At 48.7% G+C, this 18,071-nt stretch overlaps 1 protein-coding gene across 1 annotated transcript in view; it reads left to right on the top strand.

The window, feature by feature from the left end:
• Window positions 1-3,169: 3,169 nt before the first annotated feature.
• LOC143334565 (syntaxin-1B) overlaps window positions 3,170-18,071 on the top strand; it is a 54,377-nt gene continuing 39,475 nt past the window's right edge. Inside the window, exon 1 of the mRNA XM_076753397.1 lies at window positions 3,170-3,891. Coding sequence (XP_076609512.1) covers window positions 3,862-3,891 — 30 coding nt within the window. The 5' untranslated portion in view covers window positions 3,170-3,861. The remainder of the gene's footprint in view (window positions 3,892-18,071) is intronic.

The following is an 18,071-nucleotide window of genomic DNA, read 5'->3' as shown; positions in this document are numbered from 1 at the left end:
TGTCTTAGTCCTCCTCTGAGAGCCTACGTGGTGTCCAGCAGAACAGGTTTGACATTCAAACCTGACGAACGTGCCAAAGGTCAGAGGTCACAAGTTAACTGGAGCGTCCTCTCTGAAGACGGTCTTCATGTGTGTCCTCAGTCCTCCAGGCCTGTCCTCTGTTACCTACAAACAGGAGGTGTCCAGATCAGATCAGATCAGATCAGATCAGATCTGGATCCACACAGAAATATGAAGGTGTTTGAAAGAATTCACGTCTGTGATGGAAGAGACAGAAGACTTAAGTCCATCTGTCCGTCCATCTGTCTGTCCTTGATGTCAGACAGTGGACTGTATTTCATGGCACGCTTGTCTCAGTAACTCATCACAGCTCCACAGCATCCATTATCATCATCATCATCATCATCTTCATCATCATCTTCATCAAAAATCTCTGGCTGCTTGTGGACATTCTGGACTTTGTCTGATTATTTCTGAAGCTTTATTTGATCAGTTTTCTTTTTCGGGTCATTTGGACACAAACAGAGTCGACTGTTAACACGAGACGATTGTCTTCTGCTCAGACTTTGACACTTTGAAGACGGACGTCCTCCATCGTGGTGGACTGTGGACAGGTGAAGGATGAAGTCTCAGCTGGACAGAGGACTCTTTGAAGGGCTCGTGCTGAGGTTTGACGTCCCTCTGAAGAGGCCTTGAGCTCCGTCTCTCTCTGCGTTCTGATTGGCCGGAGCGGCTCTGAATCAGCTCTGAGTCGTGTCGACCTCCAGCCATCTGCTGCTTTACATGTTGGTTCCTGTGACATGTCGATACTGAACGAGGAGGAAGCTGGAGGAGGACGGACAGAGGCCTGAGAGGGACAATTCACATGGAGGAGAGGACGAGGAGGGAGGAGATCAGGTGGTGTAATCCCTGTGGATTACAGCAGCTCCTCCAGCTCAGATTAGAAAAATCAGCAGGAAGTTTTGGTTTGATTACGCAGACGACAGCGATTGATTGAGCGGTCATGTGACTGTGGTCCAATAGAAAGACTGCGTCCATCAGACTGCACGATGTCCTCCAGTCAAACATGAACACTAACGATCCGTCTCCAACATCAAAGACCACAAACCAGACCAGGGCCTCGGTGTAGTCCTGGACTCAGACCTGAACTCTAAGAGTCCGTCCAGGATTGAAGGACAGGTCTCAGGTCTCAGAGGGTTCAGATGTTGATTTATAAGGGAAGGTTGTGATTTCCTCACGCAGACTCCAGACCAGCGAACACACCGTTTACCAAACGTTCAGCTCTCTGACGGCTGATGCTCTGCTAACGTCTCCGGTGGGTCACGTGGTTTGATGGTAGGAATCTCTTTTTCTTCACAGCAGGAAATAAAAGGAGCAGGTTTAAATAGAGACGTTTGTACCCTGATAATAATTCAGACTGTCCAACATCCTGTTAAAGCTACAAGGACAGACCAGACGAGGTGAATTATTGATGAAACAAGATCTCCAATTTCCTTCAAGATCACTTCAAAGACTGACAGGAAAAAACGAAACGCGAGAGAAGCTCTGCTCGTCATCGTCGACGCTTTCACGTCTCCAGCAAAAAGCTTCAGATAAAGATTTCAGAAAAAAAGAGGACAGTTGGGACGAAGACGGGGGTTTCCTCCGGGCGTCCAGCCAACCCGCCGCAGCCTCCAGAGTTCATCTCCACCATTAAAACTCCATCTTAAAGTCTCAAGGCTCCGTTTAATAGAAGCTAGCCTCATATATCACTGCTGCCACACACACACACACACACACACACACACACACACACACACACACACACACACATGAAGTCAGCATGTGCTTTCAGATTAAACCGTGTTTGGATCAGAAGCAGCCAGAAGGTGTGACCTGAGTCCAGGTCCAGGATCAGGTCCAGGATCAGGTCCAGGATCAGGTCCAGGATCAGGTCCAGTCTGGGCTTCAGGGGTCTGAGCAGGTCGGCTTTCTGGTTTCAGGCTGCAGGAATCGAACCTGTGACCTTCAGGTTAATGGAGTTTACCTTCACTGCTATTTTAGTACAGATGCTGTGTGTGTGTGTGTGTGTGTGTGTGTGTGTGTGTGTGTGTGTGTTTTCCTATGGACAGTATATCAATGATACATACATGTTCATACAACAGTAAAAAATACCCTGTTACAAGTACAAGCCCTGCTTCGGTAAAAGTATGTAAATGTACTTGAAGTATTAAAGTACTGAGTGCAGTAAACGTCAGCAGACTGAAGCAGGCGGCACGTGATTGGTCCATTTTGTGCTAAAGAAGAGTCACATGATAAACCAAACACCCGTTTTATGTGAGCGCAGAGTGTGATGAAGAGTGTGATGAAGAAAAGCTGATTTAACAGAAAGTTAGAAAGTGCCGTCACACTGACACCATCTCTGAAAGGCTTCGTGGTCACCACCCAGACCTCTGAGCGACCTCCACCTCCACCTCCACCAACAACAACCACCGCACAGCGCCCGGCGCCCTCTGGATGCCCGGTGACGTCTTCACTGATCCTCTGAACGTTCACGCGGCGCCATCATCAGGTCGACGTCCGAATGTCCAGAAACAGCTGCAGAGCTGAGGACCCTCACCTGTGCTAAGGAGCTAACATTAGCATGCTAACAGGCAAGCTAAGATGATGGACGTGGTAAACACAGCTGCTGAACATCACAGTGTAGAAATAGTAGTAAAAGTCCTGCGTTCCAAATGATATGAATACTTTGAAGTAACAACAGTAAAAGTACTCAGTCAATTATTGATGCATTCATGTGTTCATCACTTTCATGCTGCAGCTGGAGGTTATTTTAATGACTTCATGAAGCTCACTGCTGGTGAGCCTGTGAGTTTCCCCTCAGCGATCAATAAAGGTTTATCTTAATCTATAATACTTCATCATCATCATCATCATTTATTTATTTATTGGATTTTATTTATCAGAATCTGAAAAGTAACTAAAGTTTGGACTGTAGTGGAGTAAAAGTACCGTATTTTCCTCTGAGTAGCAGAAAACAGTACTACTATAGTAGTACCTCAAACTTGGCTTTTACAGTATTCTAGTAAATGTACTTTGTTACTTTCAGCACTAAATGCAATTATTCACACACACACACACACACACACCTCCCTGCCACTACTGGGGGGGGCGGGGGGGGGGGGGGCGTAGGGGAGGAGGGGGAGGGGAGAGGCAGCAGGTAGAGATGGAGGGTGGAGGGAGTTGACGTCTGCGCACTGGCTCTCCATCCCCTCCGCATCGCCCCCCCTCTCCTCCCTCCCTCCTCTCTTTTTCTGCAGCATCAGTACCACACTCCCTCCCCCTCCTCTCTCCCCCCCCCCCCCCCCCCCCCCCTCCCCCCCTCACCCTTTCTCCCTCTCTCTCTCTCCCTCTCTCTCTCTCGGTCGGTTTTCCTGCCGGGCTGCTGCTGCTTTGCGCGCTGCGGGGCCACACTGCGACCGCACCGAGGAGGAAGAGGAGAAAGCCGCGGACCGAAAGGGGGGCCAGCCTGAGCCAGAGCGGCGGAGAGGCACGATATAAAAAAAGAAGAAAAAGCAGAGGAGGAGGGTTTGAAGGCGCCGTCGCCGCACGGATAAAAAATACCTCCGAAGAAGAAGCAGCAGTAGAAGGCGGAGACGCGTCACACCGCGCTGTTCCTCCCTCCATCTCTCTGTCTCCGCTTTTCAGGGGAACTGAAGAAGAGGTAAAACACGAAGAGGAGGACGAACACTGGAAGAATCTTGTTGGGGAATCTCGAAGCGCAAAACGACGAACGACGCGGTGCTGGAAACCTCCCCCCCTCCCCTTCCGGACCAGGGCCGATTCTCCGTTTTCTAGCAGCCAGCTCGGCGCGGCGACACCATGAAGGACCGTACGGCGGAACTGCGAAGTGTAAGCTCACATTTTCCTCTTTCTTTCCATCCATGTTGGCCTCCATGTTTCCTCCTCCTCCTCCCGCTCGTCTCTTCCTCCTCCCGCAGCCGCCGCAGCTACACGGCCTCGCCGCCTCTCCTCCGCTGCATCCGGATGCGAGCTGAGCGGCGCAAAAAACAAAAAAAAAAAAGCGCCCACATTTGTGCTGGTTTGCCGTGTGCGCGGAGGAGGTTCGGGGGCAGCTGGTGCTGCGGCTCTGAGCTCTTCATGCTGTGAATACTGAGTGATGTGAAAGTGGCTGCAGGAGTTGTTGAGGATGGAGCTCAAATGGAGGCTTTTCTCACACTCTCAGCAGATTTTTCTCTCACTTTCGCTGGATGTTTGGTATGTTGTGCGGTGCGCACCGGCTGGAGGTCACGGTTTCAGCCTGGCCGCTTTCATTTTCCCTATTTTCCGCCTTGAATAAGCGGCGTTGTAGCGCGCCTCGGCGGCTTTAGACGCAGAGGCCCTGCGCGGCTTTCCGTCGTTTTTCTCCGCTCATGCAGCGCTGCATGCATGACGGGAAAACCCGCTTGGCTTAAAAAAAAAATAAATAAAAACGCTGCCATCCATGCTAATTTGGCCGTTCATGTCCATGCATGCGTGCCTGGATGACCTGATGGAGGAGGAGGAGGAGGAGGAGGAGGAGGAGGAGAGCTGACTCTGAAATGAGCCGCGGACCAAAATGCAGTGATTTTTTTTTTTTTTTTTTTTTTTTTTTTCCGAGGCCGCATCCTGCAGCCAGCGCGCGCCTCCTCCCAGAGCCGCGTGAATGTGGGAGCATCAGTCCCGATCAGGCGGAGGCAGGATCGATGCGCGGCTGGATGGATGAATCAGGATGCAGGTGGTGCGGAGCGGAGCGGAGGATGCAGCTTTATCTGCTCCTTTTCCGCGTGCCTCCTGCCGCTCCTCCCGCTCCTGTCCGGCTGGTAGTGGACGGAGGGGGGTGGGGGGGTGGGGGGGGTCCCTTCATTGTACCGAAGCCTCACCCATTTTATGACTATGTGGCTCCGCATCAGGGGAGACTGGAGGTTTTACCGCGTGCGGTATGCGGAGCGGTGCGGCTGCGAGCGAACAGCTGATGCTGGCGGTTTGGGCGGACTGTGGAGGGGTTTTGGGGGGGGGGGTGGAGGGGGTGTCACATCAGCTGCTCAAACTCTGCAGCAGCTCCACGCGCCTCCCGCCGCCGCCACCACCCGGGTTCAACTGGGTTCGCGTCAGCCACATTCACACAGCCATCGATCGATCAGCTCATTGATTTATTGGATTTTCTTCAGCTCCATCTTCCTCCTTCCATTTCTGTGTTATAGATACATTTTGGGTGGATCAGATTCTATTGATCAGCACCTGATCAATAGTCCATGGATCCATAAATCAGCAGCTGAAAGGTGTGTGTGTGTGTGTGTGTGTGTGTGTGTGTGTGTGTGTGTGTGAGGCTCAGCAGTTTACCGCACTGCTGTCCATCCGTCCCTCCGTCCATATCCATCACTTCAGTCTCTCCATCTTTTTCTCTTCTTCCCTCCATCGTCCTCCGTCATCCATCCACCTCCTACGGTCCTCCCTGTCTTCTCTCCTCATTCCTCATTTCAGCTTTCCTCCATCTTCTGTCCCTCCTTTTTACTCCTCCATCCCTCCCTCCTCCTGTCATCGCTCCTTCCCTCTCGTAATCCATCATCTTTCTTCATCTTTACTGCCTCTTGACTCCTTCTCTTCCTCCTCACACCTCCACCCTACGTCTTCGCCTGTCTCCATCCATCCTCCGTCACCCTCCGTGTCTCCGTGCTCCTTTTGTTTCCTGTCTGAGCTGAAAAAGTTTGGATGGAGGCAGAATGGTGATGGCGTCCATGAGTCATGTGACCAAACGTCTCGTCTGTGGAAACATCAGATCTGTGGCGATGATGAGGAGGCTGGAACCTTCCTCGCATGAACACGTTTCATGGTTTGACCTTTGACTGCAGCTCTTTAATGACGTCGCCTCGCCGTGTCTCTTCTTCTGTGGTGGTTTAACGGTAGCGACCGTCCAATCAGCTCCGCCTGCTGTTTGTCTCCATCAGTGAGTTCAGTTCAGTTCACATGTGAGCTTCATGTGGCTGGAAAGCTTCCAGATGTTAGCTTTCCTCCTCCCCTCACTCCTCCATCCCTCCATCATTCACTCCTCCATCCCTCCATCATTCACTCCTCCCCTCACTCCTCCATCCCTCCATCATTCACTCCTCCCCTCACTCCTCCATCCCTCCATCATTCACTCCTCCATCCCTCCATCATTCACTCCTCCATCCTTCCATCATTCACTCCTCCATCCCTCCATCATTCACTCCTCCCCTCACTCCTCCATCCCTCCATCATTCACTCCTCCATCCTTCCATCATTCACTCCTCCATCCCTCCATCATTCACTCCTCCATCCCTCCATCATTCACTCCTCCATCCTTCCATCATTCACTCCTCCATCCCTCCATCATTCACTCCTCCCCTCACTCCTCCATCCCTCCATCATTCACTCCTCCATCCCTCCATCATTCACTCCTCCCCTCACTCCTCCATCCCTCCATCATTCACTCCTCCATCCTTCCATCATTCACTCCTCCCCTCACTCCTCCATCCCTCCATCATTCACTCCTCCCCTCACTCCTCCATCCCTCCATCATTCACTCCTCCATCCCTCCATCATTCACTCCTCCCCTCACTCCTCCATCCCTCCATCATTCACTCCTCCATCCTTCCATCATTCACTCCTCCCCTCACTCCTCCATCCCTCCATCATTCACTCCTCCATCCTTCCATCATTCACTCCTCATCCCTCCATCATTCACTCCTCCCCTCACTCCTCCATCCCTCCATCATTCACTCCTCCATCCCTCCATCATTCACTCCTCCATCCCTCCATCATTCACTCCTCCCCTCACTCCTCCATCCCTCCATCATTCACTCCTCCATCCTTCCATCATTCACTCCTCCCCTCACTCCTCCATCCCTCCATCATTCGCTCCTCCAACCCTCCCCTCGCTCCTCCATCCACTCTTTCCCGTCCTGCATTCCTTCGTGTCCTGCCATCACCTCCTCCTCCTCCTTCCAGCCCTTCTCTCAGCTCTCCTACATCCACCCATCACTTCTTATTTTCATCCTCTCCTCCTCCTCCTGTCCTCCCATCCCCCACTCCTCCACATCTCCATCCATGTACCATCATTTCCATCTTTACTGCCTCCTCCTCTCTCCTGTTTACAGCCCTCATCCCTCCATCCTCTCATTCTGTGCTGCACCTTCATTCTGTGTGAGCGACACAGACACCACAGAGGAAGAGATGAAGAGACCTCCTCCTCCTCGCTCCTCGCTGCTCGGTTCAGCATCTTGTTTTCACTCATGGTCGTTAACGAGCCTCTCGTCCTGTCGGCCATGTTGGACGATCGCTGGACTGAGATCCGGCTCACGTAATCGTGCCGGTAACAGATGCTGCTGTATCATGCAGCAGCAGCAGCGGCTCCGTAGTAATAATTATATTTTTATGTAATGGTCCACATCACAGTGACGCTGGCTGCTCTCCTCCTCCTCCTCCTCCTCCTCCTCCTCCTCCTCTGAGCAGCTCCGACTCCACACGAGTGTGAACGAAGGCTGTGAGTGTGTGAATGAATCCTTCAGTCTGTGACGCTCGTAACGTTCCAGCTCAGTCAGACATGTCTGAAAGCATCATCAGAGACAGGAAGTGACAGACAGGAAGTGACAGGAAGTGCAGCACGGTGACTTCAGGCCTGAGAGCGAAGCTGGAGCTCAGGACTCTGATTGATTGATTGATTGATTGATTATTGGAGCTCTTCTGCATCACAGATGATTTGGATTCGTTCTGTAAAACAGAGTAAAACTCCCATCATGCCCTGTGTTTACTGATTCTGGGATGTCACGGGTGCCACTGAGACAAAAACGCTACATCATTGTTCCACCTGCACAGGAAATGCTTGGTCATGTTAGACGGCGGCGGCTCAGCTCGCCGTGAAGCTCGACTGTTTCTGGTTTCTGTGACGTTTCAACACGTCGGCTTTGCTTCACAGTCGATCAGCAGACGAACCGTCAGGCTGCGACCGCAGTCGTCCCTCGTCTCCGTCTCCGTCTCCGTCTCCTCTCCAACACTACGTGCAGTAAAATACCCCAAATACCTCAAACAGGTCATTTTCAGCAAAGAGAGAGCAGGAGACAAATAAAAAAGAGGCTGATAATCAAGTGGTAGCGTCTGTGAAGGATGTGACGCCTCTGCCTGAAACACAGACGACGTCTTCGCCTCCTCTGGCTGCTCCTTCTCCTGCAGACGCTGAGCTGATGTTTACGTGACGTTTCTGTTCTGGAATATTTCCAGTGACTGACGGTCGAGAGTGAAATGATCCTCAGTTAAAGGCTGAACAGAGTTGGGTTTGAGCTGAGGGAGTCTTTCTAAAATCCTACAAACACTACGAACACTGAAGGTCTGGAGCAGGGAGACAGGAGCACGAACTGAAAGGGACTGAAGTACAGCAGTAATACACAGTCCTGAGGTGATTGTACTTTGAGTATTTCTACTTTTTGCTGTTTGATATTTTCCTTCAGTTCCTTTCAGCTTGACTTCAGGTCATTAATACGCAATGTGATCAAAAAACTATATGACTGATCAAAGTAATCAGTGAAGTGTAGTGAAGTACTCAGCAGCAGCATCTGGTACTTTTTATTTACAATACCTCACTTTAAGTATTAGTACTAGTATTGCAACATGTACTTCTGTCAAAGTTCTGACTACTTCTTCTGTTCAAATGGACAGACAAAGAATGCTGGGTAATCAAGTGCTCAGCTGTGTGTGTGTGTGTGTGTGTGTGTGTGTTACTGCACCATATCCCATTTCAGTCTCATTGATTAGAACAGATGGGGGTGGGGGGGGTGGGGGGTTGAGGGCCAAGTAGGGACATAATTCACCCTCATATGGATGATTTAAAAACAAGCCGTGTGTCACAGCAGCTCCACGCACACGCACACACACACACACGCACGCACACACACACGCACGCACACACACACGCTCACACGCACACACACACGCACGCACACACGCACGCACACACACACGCACACACACACGCACGCACACACACACGCTCACACGCACACACACACACGCACACACACACACGCACACACACGCTCACACGCACACACGCATACACGCACACACACACACACACACACACACACACACACACACACGCTCACGCGCACACACACGCACACGCACACACACACACACACGCTCACACACACACACGCACACACGCACACACACACACACACGCTCACACACACACACGCACACACACACACACATGGACACACACGCACACACACACACATGGACACACACGCACTGCACTTGTGTGTACATGTAGAGAAGACTGGAGCTGAAACCACGATCGCCTGGAAATCAATGAAATCTAATTTTCTTATCAATAATCAAAGGTGTGTGGAGGGTTTAGTGGCGTCTCCTGGAGAAACATGGTGACTGAGGAAGAGGAGCTGCTCCCTCTGAGGACATGAAGACTCATTCTAAGCTAACAAAAACACAACAGTTGTGATTTTCAGGTGATTGAACGCAAATGAAAACAGAACTACGAGGACTGGAGTTCAGTCCTGGACCTGGAAAACCTTTTTCCAGCTGCTCCAATCAGATTGCTGCTTTCTCGTTGACCAATAATGAAGACGATTATTAAAACTCAGAAACCTTTTATGTAAAACTGAATGAAACTGGCCGGACCAACTGGATCCAGAATAAACCGTCTGGATCCAGACCAGAATAACCATGTGCTCGTGTCGGTGACATCACTACGGCGTGTGGGCGGAGCTTGGGTTCAGTTTTCTGAAGCTAGCGTAGCTCATTAGCTGTGTCTCTGTCACAGTGTGAACGATTAATCAAACAATACGATAAAACACTAACGAGCTCGTTTTCGTTTCATCCTCTTTTCAATTCTGTCCTTTGACTTAATTTAACACTTCGAATGCAGGACTTTTACTTATTTGGAGTACTTTCACTGTGAAGTGTCAGTACTTGTAAATACTTTGAATACTATCACAGCACTCACTACATGTTGGCAGCTAGCAGCTAATGGCACTTGAAGACAAAATGTTCATTTGAAATAGTTGAAAGCTAAACGACACTTTGAGAAATAAAGTGTCTGTAAACCGTCTTTATTACAAAGACCAACTTTAGCCAATCGCCATCAGTCACGGTGGCACGGCGGCAACACTGTCGCCTCACAGCAAGAAGGTCCCGGGTTCGAATCTCGCGAATCTCTCGGGTGTGTCCTCCACCATGCTTCGGTGCCTGCTGCTCGAGGAGGGCCTTTCTGTGTGGAGTTTGCATGTTCTCCTCGTGTTCACCTGGGGTATCCTCCGTAAAATATACCCCCACTAAAAACATGCAAGAAGATCACCACCTGACCAATGGTGACGCAGAAGAATGGGTCCCCGGGCGCCGGTCTGGCTGCCCACCGCTCCTGGTCTGCCGCAGAGGAAGGACGACCAGGATGGTTAAAGGCGGAAGTCAAATTTCACCTCCGTGTGCCGTGCTCGCATGTGTGTGACAAATAAAGGGGCATTCCCCCCGGTTCTTCTTCTTCACCTGAAATCACCTGAGTCAAACAATTAAAGTCTGTCGTTCTAATGATGCTGAAATAAATGATGTTTCTACAATAATAATGTGTAAAATGAGGAAATGCAGCGTGACGTAAATGAGGAAACATCATCTCAGGTCCGCCAGTGCTGGTTTTTAGGTACCCAAAGTTGCAACAAAAAGAAAATTGGAGATGCAGCTTTTTTCAGCTATGCTCCCAAATTGTGGAACAGCCTACCCAAACACATCAGAGAGGCGGGCTCTGTTGAGATCTTTAAACGGCAGGTAAAGACACACCTTTTCAACCTAGCCTTTACAGTAGTTGAAAAGTAGCAGATTTTTAGTCCCCAATGGGTGGTTCTAAACTGTTCTTCTATACTTTTTTTGTGTGTGTTATTCTACCTTTCTTGCTTAATTTTCACTGTATGAATGTATATATTGTACTTCTTATTGTTATTCTTTATAGTTTCTATTATGTGAAGCACGTTGAGCTGCATGCTTTGTATGAAAGGTGCTAAATAAATAAAGTTTATTATTATTATTATCATCTGATCCAATCAAACCAATAATCTGATCTAAACGTATTGATCAGCTGCCGTGTCACAAACACACACCTGTGCACACACCTGTGGTTCAACAGAGCAGAGCGTTTGGTGCCTGACGGTCGGTGTGGTTTGTTCTGTCCTGCTGGAGGCACCAGGTGGGTGGGTGTGTGTTTGTTTGACTTTATTTACCCAGAGAACACACACACACACACACACACACACACACACACACACACACCTGCTGCAGAAAGATGACCTGCTGCTGTTGTCTCGTCTCTCTCAGTAGTGACTTGCTCAAGGGCACCTTGACGCCGGCCGTCTGACACTTCCTGCTGTCTCACACTTTCAAATTAAAGTTTCTCTGAGCCGTTATGCAGTTATGGACGTCAAACGATGTGTTGTATTTTGTAACTTCCTGGAAAACTTCCTGTTAGCCCGTTAGCATCCTGTGCTGACTCTGGGTCAGTGTTTCGTCTGTTTTTTGTCTCTTTGTGTTTTCATATATTTCACGAATGTTTTGATTTGTTCAAAAGTTCACCAGCTCGCTGCTTCACACTTCCTGTGTTTGCTGCTCACTTGAGTGTGTACTGCCTAGATGAAGGTACTCAGCGTACACAGTGTGTACTACACGCAGTACTTAGAGTACAGTGCTTACGGTACAGTTTTCAGGTTCAGCTCTTTTTGCAGTTTTTTATTTCTCATCAAGGTTCCAGCTGTGAGCAGAGCTTTGATTCTGTTAATTCTGTGTTTACACTGTGGACGTTTGGTCCGTCCTCTGCTTCAAACACGCCGTTCATTCATTCATTCATTCATTCATTTTAGGACAGATATTTCTCTCTGAACACCACGAGGTGACTGTTGTTGGACTGAGTTCAACAGGAAAACGTCCGTCAGCTGCGAGAATCCTGAGCAGGCTCAGTTTCCAGTGTGAACACAGCAGAGGAGGTTCTGGTTCTGGTTCTGGTTCTGGTTCTGGTTCTGGTTCTTCACTGGCTGCAGGTTTCAGGCTGCTGTCATTAACTCTGTGGGCTCATCAGTGGAAACACTTGCTCAGGTGAGCATCTGGTCGGCTCTGTGGCTCATGGTTTGTAGATTACCGGAGTTATGAGGTCAGACTCAGTTTATCTGTTTACCACTTGAATATTACACATGTACATGTACCTCATACATGTACTTCAATGTGTGCATGTACCTCATACATGTACATGAATGCAGCTGGCTGCAGGAAGCTGTTGGTGTTCACTCTTAAAATATGTTTCTGGCTACAGGCTCGATGCTAATGATAGCTAGCTGTGTGTGTGTGTGTGTGTGTGTGTGTGTGTGTGTGTGTGTGTGTGTGTGTGTGTGTGTGTGTGCCAGTGGCCATCCTTGAGCCAAGTCAAGGACAAAGCCACCATCACACCATCACTGTGTTGACTTTCACGTCCTGATGTTCTACTTGACTGCTCTCTGTGGTTCTCTAAGATAAGATAAGATAAGATAAGATAAGATAAGATAAGACTTCATTGATCCCACAGTGGGCAGTTCAGTCTTTACAGCCATCAAGGATTTAAAAAGCAAAAACTGTTCTCCACAGTTCTCTACTGTTCTCTGTCGTTCTCTGTTCTATGGCTGGTGTTCCTCTGGTTCTCTGGTTTTCAGCCTGCAGAGGTGACATGTGGTTGATTTGGTGACGCAGCTGATTTAGTGACATGTGGTTGATTTGGTGACGCGGTTGATTTAGTGACATGCGGTTGATTTGGTGACACGCGGTTGATTTGGTGACACGCGGCTGATTTGGTGACACACGGTTGATTTAGTGACACGCGGTTGATTTGGTGACACGCGATTGATTTGGTGACGTGGTTGATTTGGTGACACGTGGTTGATTTGGTGACGCGGTTGATTTAGTGACATGCGGTTGATTTGGTGACACGCGGTTGATTTGGTGACACACGGTTGATTTGGTGACGTGGTTGATTTGGTGACGCGGTTGATTTAGTGACACGCGGTTGATTTGGTGACGTGGTTGATTTGGTGACACGCGGTTGATTTAGTGACACATGGTTGATTTGGTGACACGCGGTTGATTTAGTGACACGCGGCTGATTTAGTGACACGTGGTTGATTTGGTGACACGCGGTTGATTTGGTGACACGCGGTTGATTTGGTGACACGCGTTTGATTTAGTGGCACGTGGTTGATTTGGTGACACGCGGTTGATTTGCTGACACGCGGCTGATTTGGTGACACGTGGTTGATTTGGTGACACGTGGTTGATTTAGTGACACGCGGTTGATTTGGTGACACGTGGTTGATTTAGTGACACGCGGTTGATTTGGTGACACGCGTTTGATTTGGTGACACGGGACTGAAGTTATTCAGAGTTTTACGGAGCGTTCAAAGGGTTTTAAGCACAAACCAGCTTTCACATTTTCACACGCTCAGTCAGACCAGGTGTACGGCGTGACCTGCTCGTCAGGTGCGATGACAAACAGCCATTTGGGCTTCAGTATCTGCCTGTGGACACTTTGAAGACATCACAGTATAAAAGACACAAAGACAGGAAAATAAAACAGAACATAGAAAATAAGCTAAAATCAAACTGATTGAACAGGAGAACAAAGCTCACAGCAGCTGCAGGAATGAAGGAGTGAGTGAGTGAATGAATGAATGAATGAATGAATGAATGATCTCTCCAGAATGGTGTCGACTTGCCAAAGATGTCCAAAATGTGTCCACTGTACAAGAATATCCTCTAGGTCTGAAAATTGTCCTCACGTTTCAAAATGGAGTATTTTCCAAAAACTGCAATAAGCACCAAAAACTCGTTCACTTTTTCTTTCTGTCATTTCCTTTTTTGTCTTAACTGAGACGATTTTCCAGAAGTGAACTTTTCAAAAACCTCCAAAATTCCCACATTTTCACTTTTCAAAATGTCTTTTCTTTGCCTGCGTTTCATGAATATTCACATTTCTTAAAAATCCTTAATTTGAAAAGAGAGCTGGTCCTCGCAAGGATGGAAGAACAGAAACACACACACACACACACACACACACACACACACACACTCCTACGTAATATTGAACATGCAGTATCTGCTGACTGGAGACAATCTGTGTGTGTGTGTGTGTGTGTGTGTGTGTGTGTGTGTGTGTGTGTGGGCAGGTTGGTCAGTAGGAGGTTGGTCATGTGATTTATGGCAGCGTCTCCATTTAATGGCCCTGAAATCAGCCCTGCCCTCTTTGTGTGTGTGTGTGTGTGTGTGTGTGTGTGTGTGTGTGTTATCTGTGTGTGTGTGTCTTCATGTATTATAGATGTACCCCTCCCCCCTCCACAGCTCAGTGAGCAGCCTCCTAACAGCAGCAAACATCCTCTCCTCCTCCTCCTCCTCCTCCTCTCCCCTCCTCCTCCTCCTCCTCCTCTCCTCTCCTTTCCTCCTCCTTCCTCCTCCTCTCCTCTCCTCCTCCTCCCCCTCTCCTCTCCTCTCCTCCTCCTTCCTCCTCCTCTCCTCTCCTCCTCCTCCCCCTCTCCTCTCCTCTCCTCCTCCTTCCTCCACCTCCTCCTCTCCTCTCCTCCTCCTCTCCTCTCCTCCTCCTCTCCTCCTCCTCTCCTCTCCTCCTCTCCACCTCTCCTCCTCTCCTCCTCCTCCTCCTCCTCTCCTCTCCTCCTCCTCCTCTCCTCTCCTCTCCTCCTCCTTCCTCCTCCTCCTCCTCCTCTCCTCTCCTCCTCCTCCTCCTCCTCCTCTTCCTCCTCCTCCTCCTCTCCTCTCCTCTCCTCCTCCTCCTCCTCTCCTCACCTCCTCCTCCTCCACCTCTCCTCCTCCTCCTCTCCACCTCTCCTCCTCCTCTCCTCCTCTTCTCCTCTTCTCCTCCTCCTCCTCCTCCTCCTCTCCCCTCCTCCTCCTCCACCTCTCCTCCTCCTCCTCCTCCTCTCCACCTCTCCTCCTCCTCCTCCTCCTCTTCTCCTCTTCTCCTCCTCCTCCTCCTCCTCCTCTCCCCTCCTCCTCCTCCACCTCTCCTCCTCCTCCTCCTCCTCTCCACCTCTCCTCCTCCTCCTCCTCCTCTCCTCCTCTTCTCCTCTTCTCCTCCTCCTCCTCCTCCTCCTCTCCCCTCCTCCTCCTCCACCTCTCCTCCTCCTCCTCCTCCTCTCCACCTCTCCTCCTCCTCTCCTCCTCTTCTCCTCTTCTCCTCCTCCTCCTCCTCCTCCTCTCCCCTCCTCCTCCTCCACCTCTCCTCCTCCTCCTCCTCCTCCTCCTCCTCCTCTGAGCCTGATTTATCTTATTAGTCAAACATCTCGATATGAATTCATTAGTTCAACCAATCAGACAGCAGCTGTTCTAGTCGCTCAGGTGCTGTCTGATTTGAAGTCGTTGATGGATGTTTTTCTTGGTTTCCTGGCCACAGATCAGGTTCGCCCTCGTGTTTGTTTCCGTGCGGTTACAGATGGTTGGCGAGGCAGTGATGTCATGCTGATGTCACAGGTCTGTCGTGGTCCTGTGATGATGTCAGGATGGTTTCATCTGGTTTCTGGACACTGGATCCTGGTTTGTACTTTAAATACTTTGAATCTGCAGGTCAGATGAGAAATCAATCAAATCAATCTGGACTCATCCAGAACTGATCCAGAACCAACCTGAAGTCCAGAATCTTTTATGACACGCTGAGCAGTACACACCCACCATCAGTACTCTCATTCCAAATACTTCCAAATACTCTGAGTATACACAGTACCCGGTGTCTTTTTGCCGCTGCTCTTGTCATTAGCACTGACCGACATCACACCGGAGCTGCGCTGGTCGTCGGTGCCGTGGTCTGTTATGTTGTCGTCACTGCTGCATTGCATTGTGGGATGTTTATACCTGTGTACTGTAATACCTACTCAGCCATCATGTACACTTCAGGTACCGTTGGTTTTCTTGCGCTGTTCACACTAAAGAGCATGTTAGCGTGAAATTTCAGCTCAACAGCAACACAAAGCAAAGCTCTGTGATTGGCTGCTTTTTGTTTGATTCGCGCTGATGCTCAGCGCTGCTCGTAGACCACCTCGGGTTCCTCTTCCTGTCCGTGTGGTTCGTCTTAGATCCAGTGGAGGAAATGCAGGATGAACGGTTGGAGCCAAAGTCCTTGCAGCTGTTATTGAGATGAATGAAGTGTTAAAAGGGGCGTTCGGCTCAACTCACCTCCTCGACTCGTCCTTTAAACACATCCGTGCTGTAAATGTCTGACAGGAAGCCGAGCTGGGCGCCACCATTACCTCATGTTCACAAGTTCAAGGAAAAACACAAGTGTGAGCCCCACGACTGGGGCTGGGTCCCTTCTGTGGGGCCGAAGAAGTATTTCAGATACCTCCTGTTAAAGTACAAATACCTCAAGGTAAAAATATTTCATTACAAGCAACAGTTCTTCAAGAAGCTAAAGAAATACTAACACCAACATGTACTTCAAGTATTTTTAATCACTTCCTGGTGAATCCTAATTTTGACTTGCCTTCAAGGACTTGTTTCAGGTGACTTGACTTGGGCCTGTTTGAATGACTTGAAAGCTGATTTTACTTTACTATGACTTGGACCCTGTTTTCAAATGACAGGAGCCTGGACTCGTTTGGACTTGTTGGACTTGTTGGACTTGTTTGGACTCGTTTGGACTTGTTGGACTTGTTGGACTTGTTTGGACTTGTTGGACTTGTTTGGACTCATTTGGACTTGTTGGACTTGTTTGGACTCGTTTGGACTTGTTGGACTTCTTTGGACTCGTTTGGACTTGTTGGACTTGTTTGGACTCGTTTGGACTTGTTGGACTTGTTTGGACTCGTTTGGACTTGTTGGACTTGTTTGGACTTGTTGGACTTGTTTGGACTCGTTTGGACTCGTTTGGACTTGTTGGACTTGTTTGGACTCGTTTGGACTTGTTGGACTTGTTTGGACTCGTTTGGACTTGTTGGACTTGTTTGGACTTGTTTGGACTCGTTTGGACTTGTTGGACTTGTTTGGACTTGTTGGACTTGTTTGGACTCGTTTGGACTTGTTTGGACTTGTTGGACTTGTTTGGACTCGTTTGGACTTGTTGGACTTGTTTGGACTTGTTGGACTTGTTTGGACTTGTTGGACTTGTTTGGACTTGTTTGGACTTGGACTTGTTTCACGGGCCTCTGAATGTGTGAGCAATGAAAATCTCTGATGATCATCATAAAAAATGCAACGAACCAGCAGCTCCGCCCACTGGAAATGGAGGCAGGTCATTGCAGAAATTCCCAAATGTGCACCAATGAGGTCACAGTGCACCAATGAGGTCACAGTGCACCAATGAGGTCACAGTGCACCAAATCATGACTCGGGATTGTGGAGGGCAAACTTTTCAGTGAATTTTCACTCTTCACACATTCATTTAGAAAGAATCAGATCTGTGTCACATGTTCAGTTTGAGGAGAATCAGATTTGGGTCAGCGTCACCTGAAGCCTGAAAACACACACACACACACACACACACGTTACCTGTCTCTGGGGAACAGGAAGTGGAACCAGGACGAAATGAGTCCTGAAGGACGTTTGGTTCTAATGTCAGTCACTTTGTTCAGAGTCAGACAATAAATAAACAAATAAATAAATAAATAATACGTAAATCAACATTTTATTCTACAGATACTAAAACCTCCAGATCGACTTCACTGACGTATTTTATTTAATTTGCTCCCAAAAAGCTTATTTTCTTTAAAGTGAAGGTTAAAACACTAATTGTTTATATGTTAATCTACTACTCGTGTATTCTGATCAATATGTTTTCATATCAATATGTAAACAGTACTTCAGTCTTTTTTAACAGTACAACACCGGACAGCAGTAGTTCTTCTCATTAGAATACTGGTAATAGTATTTTAACATCTTTATAATCTGTACATTTTGTACATAAACACGAGTCACAGCAGCTTTACACGAGACAGAAAGGACTTGAAGACACACGAGACAACATGAGGACACATTGAAAAGAGTGAAAGAAAACAGAAAGAGATGAAACAGGA

Source organism: Chaetodon auriga, chromosome 16, assembly GCF_051107435.1.
Source record: "Chaetodon auriga isolate fChaAug3 chromosome 16, fChaAug3.hap1, whole genome shotgun sequence".
NCBI classification, from domain to species: Eukaryota; Metazoa; Chordata; class Actinopteri; order Chaetodontiformes; family Chaetodontidae; genus Chaetodon; species Chaetodon auriga.
The sequence above is the reverse complement of the archived record's forward strand: the minus strand, read 5'-3'. Positions and strand labels throughout refer to the sequence as shown.